The sequence below is a fragment of the Ptychodera flava genome, chromosome 14 (assembly GCF_041260155.1).
Source record: "Ptychodera flava strain L36383 chromosome 14, AS_Pfla_20210202, whole genome shotgun sequence".
Lineage (NCBI taxonomy): Eukaryota > Metazoa > Hemichordata > Enteropneusta > Ptychoderidae > Ptychodera > Ptychodera flava.
Genome location: NC_091941.1, coordinates 18,704,744 through 18,718,256, shown reverse-complemented (window position 1 = coordinate 18,718,256; position 13,513 = coordinate 18,704,744). Strand labels below are relative to the sequence as shown.

Genomic DNA, 13,513 nt, shown 5'->3' with positions numbered 1-13,513 from the left:
TAACAAGTCATCGTTGATGACACAGTCCCCACTTGTTAATGGGTACTTTGATTACATGTCCTAAGAGGATAGAGTCCTCTTCATTAATTGAGACATGCCCAAGTTTTGGCTAAGGACACGAAAAAATTGTAACAAAATGGCTGCCATGCAGCCATATTGGATCATATCAAGAAACAAATTGACATACATATGTATGACATAGTTTAATGTCCTTGTACCAACTTTGAATAAAATCGGTTAAGATATGCCTTAGAGTATTATGGCCCTCGACAGGAAAAAATCGTAATAAAATGGCCGCAAGGCAGCCATATTGGATCGTATCACATAACAAATTGACATGCATATGTATGACATTAGTCAATCTCCTTGTACCAACTTTGAATAAAATCCGTTGAAACATGTCTGAGTTATTGCTCTGTACATGAAAATATCGTAATAAAATGGCTGCCTAGCGGCCATATTGGATCGTATCACATAACAAATTGACGTACATATGTAAGACATAGGTCAATGTCCTTGTACCAACTTTGAATAAAATCGGTTGAGATTTGCCTGAGTTATGCCTCTGCATATGAAAAAATCGTAATAAAATGGCCACACAGCAGCCATATTGGATTGTATCACAAAACAAATTGACATGCATATCTATGACATTGGTCAATGTCCTTGTACCAACTTTGAATAAAATCGGTTGAAACATGTCTGAGTTATGGCTCTGTACATGAAAAAATCGTAATAAAATGGCCGCCTGGCGGCCATATTGGATCCTATCACAAAACAAAATGACGTGCATATCTATGACATTGGTCAATGTCCTTGTACCAACTTTGAATAAAATCGGTTGCAACATGTCTGAGATCTGGCTCTGTACATGAAAAAATCGTAATAAAATGGCCGCCTGGCGGCCATATTGGATCGTATCACAAAACAAAATGACGTGCATATCTATGACATTGGTCAATGTCCTTGTACCAACTTGAATAAAATCGGTTGAAACATGTCTGAGTTATGGCTCTGTACATGAAAAAATCGTAATAAAATGGCCGCCTGGCGGCCATATTGGATCGTATCACAAAACAAAATGATGTACATATCTATGACATTGGTCAATGTCATTGTACCAACTTTGAATAAAATCGGTTGAAACATGTCTGAGTTATGGCTCTGTACATGAAAAAATCGTAATAAAATGGCCGCCTGGCGGCCATATTGAATCATATCACAAAACAAATCGACGTGCATCTGTATGACATATGAAGTAATCCTTGTACCAAGTTTGAATGAAATCGCTTCTTGCATCTCTGAGATATCTGCGTGAACGGACGGACGCACGCACGGACGCACACACGCACGGACGCACACACGCACGGACATGACCAAACCTATAAGTCCCCCCGGACGGTGTCCGTGGGGACTAACAAAGCTAAGTCTTGAGAGTTTCTGATGGAGCTGATCAAGATATGAGTAGGGGGGTCTTGCATATTTACCTATTAAATCAATAACTACTCACTAGTCTGAGAAAATGAAAATATCAAGTTTTTGTACGTACTTGCTGCTTGAGTTTTTCTGTGCTCTGACATTCATCCTCCAAATGTTGAACTGTTTCCATATCCTGTAGAAAAGTCACAAAATATTAGAATGCTCCCATGGGGAAGGGGGTGGGGGGGGAAGGAAGATAATGATGACTTCAGAAGAAGCTATTTATGATTTATATAAGTTATTTACAGTAACATTTTTGTGACTTATTCACATTCTAACCAATGCAGCTTCATACAGAGGCAACAGTGGACCAATATTACAAGTGTTTCTGCAAGTAATCACTAGTTCTTGGAGAGATTTGAAAAGAATACAAACACTGCGCTTGAAACTTTCTCTTTTTCAACGCTCTTTTATCATTGATAGAAATGTCAGAAGACAACTACTATTAAAAAACTACTGACCGTACATCTGCAATTTGTGAAATAACTCTGCCTACAGATGATTACATTTTCTTTACAAACAAGCATTGCTCTTTATTTCAGGAAAACATCACATGAATCTATACCTGTGGTGATTGCACACAAACCAAATCATGCTCAGTCTCACTGATTTTGATATCGCATTCAAATTTCCAAATGGTAGACAATTCAACTGTGAAAAGTTATCTCAACTATGATCTCACCTGAATTTTGCAAAGACTGGGTGGTCATATATGAGATAGAAAAGTCTTCTTTCATGAAGCCATTGCATCACTGGAGTAAATAACGCCTTGTCCTCCGGTAAATCTGCATATTTCTGTAAAAGTTTGAACAAAACAGAACACAGTGCTTCCTCAATACAATTGATTACAATTTTCATACAACGACAAAACAGATCAGCTTCTTTTGCAGAATTTTCTCCAAAATTGGAATGCTGTCCAAGAAAACTTGTCTCATCACAACATCTAATTGTACCAGCAACTCGTGTATTACATTGTGTTCAAAAAAGGCATAGCATATTCCATAAAGATGAATGGTCCTTCTGTTTGATTTCTCTTTATTTGCTTCTAGCTACTACTGTACTGGAAATCCTAATGCAAACATTCAGCATTTTCACTCATGTACACACATAATGTAGTTTAAATTGACACGTATGACAATATCTGAACCGAAGAATCACACAAATGTTGCATTTTAATTGATACTTTTTGTTTTTCTTGAGTCATTTCTTTTCAAAACTGTAATCTTTACAATTGCATTTTCTGAAAATGTGATACTTGTAGCACTGACATGACATTTACACTGGATTTCTGCATAGCTGTTTTAAAGGAGAAGCACTGTACTAGTGAATTTGCTTAGTATGCCAGCAACACTGTAAAAGCTATGTATAAAGTCATTTTTTCTCAAGGATTTGTTGTCACAGAGTTAAGGAAGGCTTTTAATTGTGCTGCTGTATAGTAATTTGACTTGTGGAAACACAAATTATTCAACAGGGTAACGCCTAATTTGGCAGCTTACAGTGGAGCAGCACTGCAGCCAAATCATTATTATAGTTAACACTTTTCTTATACAAGTCAACACCACCTGAATATGCAGCAGTAAAGTATGATACCCTTATTAAATTTTTAAATCAGTTATATGAAGTGGACCTTTGCTGTGTCTAAACTTTTAGGTTAACTTTTAATGAGAATTCCTTTTTCTCAAATCTAGAAATCACTGGTATTGGCATCGGAGAAAGTCAAAACTTACCATTGTTACACAAGTTCCGCTGAGAGTGAAGAATTGCTTAGCAGATCTGGCCTTGTGAGCAGACACTACTCTGAGATCAAATGGATTATAGCGCCCTCTGGGATCATCCTTGTTTCTGGGCAGTGCGTACAAAAATTCTCCATCATCTACAAACTCTTCCAACATGTGCTGAAAGAACAACAAATTTCATCGTGAGAAGTACTTGAAGAGGCCCTATGAAGTTGTGGTATTGGTAACTTTGTATTGCATGTGTGCACTTTCATGATCAGTTGAAGAGGCAAATCTATTTGTTACTTTTTTAATACATCTTAGTTTGACGCCGACTGTCAATATTTGACCCCAGACTACATGAAATTGGGAATTGTTCCTGGGTATGACTTCAGATGCTGATGTTGCATAACGTTTTCCAATTTTGAATGGACACCTTTCAAAGGGTGAGTTGTTGTTCTGATTGAACTATTCTAGGAAGTCTTCAAGAAGGCATATGGCACCTCACTGCTTCAGGCTGCATGCTCGGTGGATGTAGCATGTGTTCATACTCCCTAGCTACTATAGCATGTGTTCATACTCCCTAGCTCAGATGACAAGGGTGCCAGTGATGAGCAGTCAATTTTTGGAACTTAAAATTTATTGGGCAATCCAAATGCAAACTTCTATGAAACAACCTTTTTGAATTTCAAAAGTACTGAAATCAAAACATTGCTGGGTTACTGCAGCCTTTCATGCCTGACATTAAAGTTTTGTTTGATGAGGTATACATCATATTTACATGTATGTTGATAAACCCTAAAACAAATTTCATACATGTAAACGAGTCATTATGTCTCATCAACAATCTAAGCAGTTCAAAAATAGCAATTTTTTAGGATCATCATTGCTGTTTTAGGTGTATAGAACATTGTACGTTAAATTTACAGATACACAAACAAAGAGAACAACTTGATCCACAGAGCTCATTCGCAAAGTTAAGAAAGAAAAAATTCTGCTCATACATGTTGACAGCAAGGGAAGTCTGAGATTAGAATACCTTTATGGGATCATCTATTCTGGTCTCTATCCCTTCCATGTCCTGTTCAATGCCGGGACCGTAGTGAGGTAACTCCGTCACCAAACCCAACTTCTTACGCATTCTGATAAGGTGGTACATGGCATCATCATTTTCAGGTTCTTTGAACAAACAGAGACAGCCATGTAAAGACACAGTGTACTGGATGAGTTGAGAACATGACTTGGGACTGTAAGACTGCACAGCATAGGGATCTTCCACACAACTGCTCATGCAGCACACAATCAAAATTGTTGAGAAAAGAGACTACAAATACTGCACGTGGAGGTGACATTTCGTAAAATAGTGGGTGTGGCATTACATTACGGATAGGTGTTCCACTGAATGGTGAACACGGCAAGAGATCAGGGTCAAAGTTCACACAATTCAATACCATAATTCTCATAAATATCACGTTTCATTTATGAAACAACAGTCACAATACAGACAAATAATACATAGTCAAAACAGACTCATAGGTTGCAGTTATTAATGTTTTTGCTTGTCATTCAGTCTGAAATGTTTACCAGTGTACCAAGGTACTTCTATAAAATTCGAGCATCTAAAGGTGGCCACTGATCAAATAAGAGAGGTTGCTGTTCTGTAGAGGGGCTTTAACAAAATTAACGTGTCAAAATTCATGAGATACCTGAAAATGACCACTACACAAGTGTGGCCACTGGTTGTAGGCCAAGTTCCGCTTTGCCAGAATGATGGTTTGGCCTAAACCCATCGTTTTCAATGGTGATAGTGGAACTGTCTACAGGGAATTTGGGGTGAAAAGGTTAAGTGTTCAGTAGGTATCTCTCACCTGTATCATCGTAGATGTTTGTTTTCAAGTGAGTGAGTACTATGCTTGGGTCAGGACGGAGGGAGTAAGCAGAAGATGCTGGCGTTACAGGTTTGGAACCGGACCTTGATTTGGCAGAACCAACCCTTGTGGGTGGTAGCGACACATCCAAGTTGAAAGACACTCCAGTATCCGGTCTTGAAGCCATGTCTTGTGATTTGGGTCTCTCGGCATCGCCTGAGCCAGCAGCTTCAGTTGTTTCACCATTTGCGTCAAGTTTTGTTCTCTTGACATCGTCCTGTTTCTCTGCGTCGTCATCTTTCAGCTGAGTGCTCTTGTCTGGCCTTTCAATGGCATCCTTACTGGCCTCCCGTTTCAACTGCTTGCTTCCAGGAGGGGTTGGTGGCGCTGCCTGCTCTTGGTCTTTCTGTTCAGTTGCACTGACGATGCAAAATGAGAAACTTTGATCAATACAGATAGAAACATTACACATTACACCTGGGGTGGTAGACGACATCTTGAAAATTGAAAGTTTAAATTTTCCAATGTAGCTCAAGAAAACATATGGGTATGATTATTTTATGCTCCAGGATTGCCATGCAATTTGTAGAATATGAATGCCAACATCTAAAATTACTAATATTTCAATTAAAGTTGCTGCCATTTGTGATGTAAACTCAATTTCCACAAACAACACAGATGGTTGCACGACAAGTCCACACAGGCTATGGAAAAGGAACGAATAGCAAGATTTTTGTGAGTTTATTTAAAATATGCTCCTAAGCTGCATGAAGTCCTAATGTCGACAAAATTTTATCTTCTAATTTCGTGAAATCTGGAAAGTAGCATCAGTCATAAACATGCTGGTTTCAACATTCTAGCTGAGTCATGATTAGACTGATAAACTTTCACTTTCTGCCTCATTTTTTTTATAGTCCACTGGTCAAAATACAGGAAAAAATTATCAGCCAGACTAGGGAACACTGGGCTAAGTACAATTCAACACTGTCTTAAGGGGTATATTTGTATTTATTCATCACTAGAGGTACCCTTAGATAAGTAATGATTAATATCATGAGGAAGATGGACTCAGTATTTTTTAGGTGCGGTACTTATTCCTCACCCATCAGATTTTGCAAAAGCCTTGACGATTTCTTCGTCCAGGGAGGAGTTGCTGCCGCGTCTTCTCAGCTGCTGTCTCCTGGCTATGGCCTGAGCTTGATCACGCTTGAAGAGCAGCGTTCGAAATGCTGGAGCTGGTGCAGAGCTTTTAGCCGATGGCGGTCTTGGTGCGACACTGGGAGGCTGTATTTGAGGCGGAAAATGGAAAGTTGAACATTTTATGATACACCATATAGCAGACCAAAAAAAATCATTTACTCTTGCACATCAGCACTTAGATATATTTGGATATGCCTGGCTATAGTGTCTCAGACATGTTAAGAAAAATATGATACAAGCACCATCGAAACGAAACAACAACTCATCTTTCTTTCAAGTTGGGAATAGTCTGCTAACCAATGTGATAAATTGTAACAAGATATGATTTCACATGTAAAGATACCATTTCAATGCATATCAAACAAACTTTAATTCTAATTAATCAAATAAAATTTTGATAGCGAAGAATATAACAGTTGTTAACAACTGTCATCCTTCTACAATCTGACCTATGTCTTAACTTCCCACTTCCAACGAGGTACAAAGCTCCTCATTGCAGAACTCTGTATTGCCCTTTCCATTTGCCACACAACTTTGCCCTCACCTCTGCCCCAAACCTCCAAAAACAATTAAACCCTACTCCCTACCAATCCCACTTGACTTTTTAAAAATAACCTGCTAAAGAAAGCAATAAATTTTACCCACTCTCTAACGCTGTTTTGGCAAACAGCCTTGACGGCTGCTCTTTTCCTACAGAATGAACATGAAGGTAACTGGGACAGGGAACTATATGTGTATTATATGTGATATAAATTTGGTCTTTTCCACACATGCATTAACCCTTTCAGTGGAAAAAAAAACATCCTCACCTGGTCTTGAGACTCTTGTTTCTGTTTCTGGATTCTTCTGTTGGCAGCGTTGATGGTTTGCAGTGCTTGGGAGTCTGTGCCCTTGTCGTACAACCTCGACATCAAATCGAGAGGTTTTCGTGGCGGCTGTTTCTTGCTTGCCGCTTTCTGTGATGTCACTGGTGGTATCGGTGGGGTTCCATTTATGTTACCTGGGCCATGGAGGGATAAGTGAGTATGCAGCATGTTAGCAGGTAGGATGGGATATGAAAGATGATTTGAACAGGAGGATCACCACATTAAGGTAGTATGTACCTTGAAAGTGAAAACTTTAATTTTTGCTCAAACTTTTTGCTCAGTGAAACTTTCTCTTACCAAATCTAGAATAGAAATCAGGGGTCAACATGCAAAGTTTGGTACTAGAGAAACAAACTACCTAACATTTACCAATATTTGAAATTAAAAATGGCCACCATCCCTATATTAACTCTATGTGGAAAAAATCAAATTTTCAATCAACTGAAAGAGCTTTAAAATGAGCCCCCCCACCCACAATTGGTAGATCAGAACAGAATTGTAAATTTTTAAAGTTCAAACATCTGTCCTTGAGGCGCATTCTACCTTAAATAGACTTTCTCCTGAGCCATATTTGTTAACTAGCTCAACAGTCAAACTGTAAACCCCCTTACATAACTTGTTTTTCAAAAACATTTTTTATAAGAATACATAAGTGTCATATCTATGCACATGTACTTGTTCTTTGGGTATTTGTGTGCACTATCATTTTCACTGGATGCCATACCAGTGGAACACTTTACAATGGCATATATATTGTGAGAGGTACAAAATAATGACAGAGCTACCATTTAAAGTCTAACAAACTTACTCTACTATAGCTCTCTGGACATCATGGACTAAACTGTCCGAGAGATTTAACCAGACTCAAAATATAAATTAATCCTTAGATGCGAGTTTCATTCTCTCATTTCAAAAGCTTAATGCTAGCAGCCACTGGTGCAATACACAATATGTGGAATGCCTACCTCGATGGACTTGATGTCCGGTTCCGTTCATTCTGCTCTGATGGCCGTTCATTGTTTCTGGAGACTGATCATTCCTAGGGTCACCTGCGGAGTTTATAAATGCATGTTGATGAGCTGGCTGGGAGCTTCTTGACGTGGAAGCACTCTGTGATGCCAGTGAGTTGCCTGTATCATTGCTTGTAGTGATACCCAGCTCACTGGTTAACAGCGCACCAGAGTGCTCCAGGCCAGACTCGCTGGAAAGGTTGGAAACACTCCTGCTGCTCATAATCCTTGTGTTTTGCTGATTATTTTTTTTTCCAAACCTGAAAAGAAAGAGATGATATGGGTCAATCAAGGTTTGACAGGGTAGGGAGACCAAAATTCATGTAATACGACAAAAGAAAAGTCCAACATATCATCAGTGTGCTATGATCATCATAAATCTGCACTTTTTCTGTTCATTGTTTCAAACACAAATCAATATTATATACATTGTACAACATAGGAAACCAAGCAAAACCTGTTAAAGGCTTATGAAGCCTCTGTGTTAGTTCTTGCTGACAAACAGATTTGAGTTTAATCAGGCTGCTTAAAGTTCAAATAATTAATTATATTAACTATATACAACTCAAGCAAATGCGAATATTACTGAATATATTGAATTGTTTTAGAGACAAAATTTTAGTGAAAGATCCAGCTTGTCAAATTAATGGGCAAACTAAGCTACATATTGCGAGATAAATATTTATCTTTCAAAGAATGTAAACAAACATAAAATGTGCATAAAAATTGACAGAACATTATTCTCAAACTGTAAAATAGTTAGCTGTGACACACGCTCACTAAACTACAATTTAATCAAGGTCAACCATAAATAACCTGAACAGACACACATTGTTATTTAACCGCAAACAACAAAGAAAGAGCAAAAAAAATGTTATTCAAATTTTATGTTTTTTCTGTGTTTTGAAATTTGCTTTGGCTTACCTCCCATATTTCCCTCATGATGCACGAAAAGGAAAATGCAAATTGTAGTTAAAAAGACATCGAGAGTGTAGATTTGAAAAAATACAAGCAACTTAACAACTACAACAAGGTAACATTAAATTAAGGTGGCGATGCACATGACATGGCATATATTTTCTCAAATCTTTAAATACTATACATGTACATAGTAAAGAAAGAAATTTATTTGGCAATAAAAATTGTCAATTGTGTATATGAATCATTCAATTTTGATTATCCTGTTTTAAATGTTCATCTGTCAACCCCTGCCATGACAATAGATAATGGAAAAACAAAATTGTCGGTTTTTTCAACATACTCTTTTTCAAATGAGATATCAAAATTTCATAGAGTAGTATCAAGTTTTTTAACTTACATTTATTTTCATCATTAATATCAAAATTGAGAGTTTGTACCTCAAATATCTACCCCTTCATCCTTAAAGTAAAGTTGTGCTACCACACTAAACTTTAGACTCTTTTCAAAAATATATAATTTGATGGAGTTTCATGTCACCTTTGATAAGAATTATTGTTTTGGAAAAAGGGGTGAAGTTTTCTGTCCAGCCACTTGCAGTGTACTGTACAGTAGATACAGATTTATTCTAAATTCTTGCAGTACCAGTAGTAATAGTAGGTAACTGGTCGTTTCGGCACCAATTCGTTTCGGCCTCTCAATTTCCGGCCCCTAGTCATTTCGGCATCGCAACCCAAGACGTTTCGGCGTCCCTGTTTCAATTTTTTTCAAACTATTTAGTAATTGACTGACCCGTCATATTCGTAAGCGTGACCTTTGCCTTCTGACCAGTACTTTTATGTGCATTTTGTGTGACTTTTGCTGTGCTTTTTCGGCACCGCTTTCAAACTTTTGCTGTGTCGGCGGCTATTGCTATCGATAAACTTGTGTCACAGATTTGAAAATGATGTTTTTTCTTACGGTTTCTTACTATGTTCTCACAAAGATTAAAGCATGTACATAAATGATAGTTGACACTACTTTTTTAGTGCTTGGATGTGCAACATTACGCTCCAGCACATTTTCCCTCAGATAGACCTCAGCAGTGCCGAAACGTCTAGGGTTGCGGTGCCGAAACGACTTGGGGACTGAAATCGGGAGGCCGAAACGTCTTGGGCCGAAACGACTTGGTGCCGAAACGTCTAGAAACCGTAATAGTATATGGTCTACCACTAGCAGTATGAATCACACAGAGATAGCACACTTCATTACTACAATGTATAGGATAATATACACTTTAGCAACATTTCAAGTTGATAAGAAGCTATGGAAAGAGTACACCCTGAGGGACTGTGGTCATAAAGTGACTCACATACACAACATGCGGACTTGATCGTGTTCAACTTTCAAGACAAATCGCATTTTCAAAGCCACTCTTGCAAGAATGGCTTTGAAAGTGCGATTTTGTGTCGCCGGGGTTTGCTAGCTGCAATATTGTACTTGACGGGTCACCTCGATCAAAGTTCGTTGTGAAGAACATTACAGAATGGACGTGAGTCAATGATTGTACCATGTATTGAGTCAGTTACAGTTGCCAATTGAGCGTCCTGCGTTACGGGGAGCTCAACTGAATACGTTGAGACTAACGGATCTGTCTTTGTAACAAAAGCATGAGCGATAAAATAAAGACTTTTAAGCTAACCTTTATGTTTCTTTTACCCGGTCATGAGCTAGGAATCCACATTAGCGATCAAACTTTATGTGCTGCATGCTGATTATCCACTTCTCTCAGCAATGTTTTCGTTTCTCCAGGGCCGCCATTTCTGCTTAGAAACATGTACCCACAATGCAATACGACGGGACGAAGGTCTACCTAAGTCCTGATAGAGTATTAAGTATGACCACGTAGGTCACTTTAAAATCTCCAACTAGTTCTGCCGGTCTGCCGTTACTGTTGATAAACATGATAAACAATGACTAAAATAGATTCAACAATCTATAGGAAAATTAAAGGGGCCTAAAGAGATAGTCAAATGAAAATGCATAAGCAATGCTCACCAACCCTGAAAAGATACAAACCATGTTTATATTGACCATTGTGCATTTTGGTACGACATGAATGTGATTATCTGCAGTGCACCGTGCACGTTTCAATAGCGTTTGATCTTCACCAGCAAAATTGTGGTCCACGGGTAAATGAGCTGACGCGGAACAGTATATTGCGTAACGTCCTCTAAAATCCAAACTGTTCTGACTGAAATTTATCAGTTTTTACTATTTTTAGGCTAAAATTGAAAACAATTGTGTTTTGAATTTTTCGGATTGCAAAGCACATTAGGGACCGTTCAGTTTTTAAGGCCGGGGGGCCCCGGCAAAATCCGGGGGGGGGGTTATCGTAATTTTTGAATCCGCAAAGGGGGGGGTCATCGCTTTCTCACTGGTAGGAAAGGGGGGATCACCACATTTTCAAAAACATAATACCTACAATAAAGTTCACTTTATGCTATGGCCATGATCGACCCTCTTTACTGGCGGGCCGCCTTTTTAGGCGGTCCACTACAATAAATTGACTTTATGTAATGGCCCATGACTTTCTTAACGGGCAGACGCCTTTGGGGCCCCACTCCAATTAGGTTTAACTCATGCAATGGCCATGATCGACTCTCTTTACAAGCGGGCCGCCTTCGGCGGCCCACTACAATAAATAGGTTTACTTCATGCAATGGCCATGATCGAGACGACTCTCTTTAACGGCGGGCCACCTTTGGCGGCCCACTACAATAAATAGGTTTACTTCATGCAATGGCCATGATCGATGTATGGCCCATGACCCTCTTTACCGGCAGGCCCGGACTTGCCAACCCACTACAATAAGCAGCGGGCTGCCTTCGGCGGCCAACTCATATTACAGAAGTATCTGGTTAAGTGCCTATCTCATCTTTGAAAGACCATTTACATGCTCGCGGCCCTGAATGGTAGCACTGAGACAAAAAGGGAAATTTGCATAACAGTGTGATGGACATAAGTTGTCTATGGAAATGAAGTTAAAAATTGCCTTACAGTTGTCCTAATTAACAGACATTTGCATGGATGTGGCTGAGACGTTTGTTTGTGCACTGGCATCTCTGCTACATGGATAAAGTGCGCCGCGTACCAGAGTTCAAATCCAAACCATGCGGGTAAATTTGACATATGGGTTTTAGTTATTTTTCAGCCATGGAGGGGGGGGGGGGTGTCATCAAATTTTTTCGTCTGACAAAGGGGGGTCATCTTTTTTTCACAAAAAATGCAGGGGGGTCTTTATTGTTTTAAAAACCGGCGACAAGATTTTGCCGGCCCCCCGGTCGTAAAAACTGAACGGTCCCTTACGGGGATTCGGAGGAGAATGTAGTTAGGTAAGAGACAGCAAAATGTTCGGGACATTCTCACTCAAAAATACATGCGGCTGTCGGTCAATAGACGAGAAACGTAGAAATAATAAACGAGAAAAATAGAAAGCAAATATTGTGCACCTATTGGACATGTTTTCCGAAGGCCTGAGCACTAACTCAACAAGTAAATGCAAGATTTTTACTGTGTGAAAGACACGAGGGTTCATGCGATAAGGCTGTATGCGATATGCACAAATAAGCTTACTCGTGAGGAGCAGGGTTAAGGGTTGGAGGAAACGCGATTGAAACCTTGATCCCCGTCAATACCCTCAAAAAAATTCAAATTCCCCCATCGATATGATCAATTTTTTCAAGTGCCCCCTAACTATCATGTAGCTAAATATACATGCTTTGTTGACAAACTGGGCATTGTGTGTTTCAGCATGCTGTACCGAGACAGCAAGAAACTTTATTTGATACACTGCAAAGAAATATTGAAACCATTATCAACGGTTACAGCTTCTGTCCCGTTACAAGGTCTTCTTGTCTATTTTCTTCTGAAACTAAACGGCATCAATCCTATTTTAGTTTTTTTCGAACTACAAGACATGAAATGCGATAAAATGGTTCCAGATTAAAATAAAATAAACAATAGCAACAATGGAACTGTGCTGAGACTAAGACACCCCTACCCTACCCTACCCCCCCCTGAGCAACTGCAGCTGTAGATGCATGTCGGATGCCTGTTCCACATCAACAGACACTGGTCTCTTTTCACCGACTCCGAGTCGAGCTCTGGTTTGTGTGTCGGGAGTCATCACGGCAAAGAATAAGTCAGGGGGAACTTTAAAGTTAGCATCACAAGTGAAGGATGTCACTACGAATGAATCACACACGTTATATGTTATATACTTTATTCAAACAACGACACCAAGGGCATATGGCTTAGTAGCTGCAATAATTGTAGCCTTGGTTGCTGGTGGGGATTGGGCTTCTGTCGTGCGGCTCGCGCCTTGCCACAGCCCCAACCAACCAACTTGGTTGGGGCAAGGCGCGAGCCGCACGACAGAAGCCCAATCCCCACCAACAACCAAGGCTACAATTATT

General features: G+C 39.3%; 1 protein-coding gene across 1 annotated transcript in view; it reads right to left on the bottom strand.

The window, feature by feature from the left end:
- Positions 1-10,858, bottom strand: part of LOC139149628 (dynein axonemal heavy chain 6-like) — a 90,638-nt gene extending 79,780 nt beyond the window's left edge. The window contains 9 exon segments of the mRNA XM_070721464.1: positions 1,550-1,612; positions 2,162-2,274; positions 3,207-3,374; positions 4,234-4,373; positions 5,063-5,481; positions 6,165-6,346; positions 7,072-7,262; positions 8,094-8,398; positions 10,755-10,858. Coding sequence (XP_070577565.1) covers positions 1,550-1,612; positions 2,162-2,274; positions 3,207-3,374; positions 4,234-4,373; positions 5,063-5,481; positions 6,165-6,346; positions 7,072-7,262; positions 8,094-8,398; positions 10,755-10,762 — 1,589 coding nt within the window. The 5' untranslated portion in view covers positions 10,763-10,858.
- Positions 10,859-13,513: the final 2,655 nt, after the last annotated feature.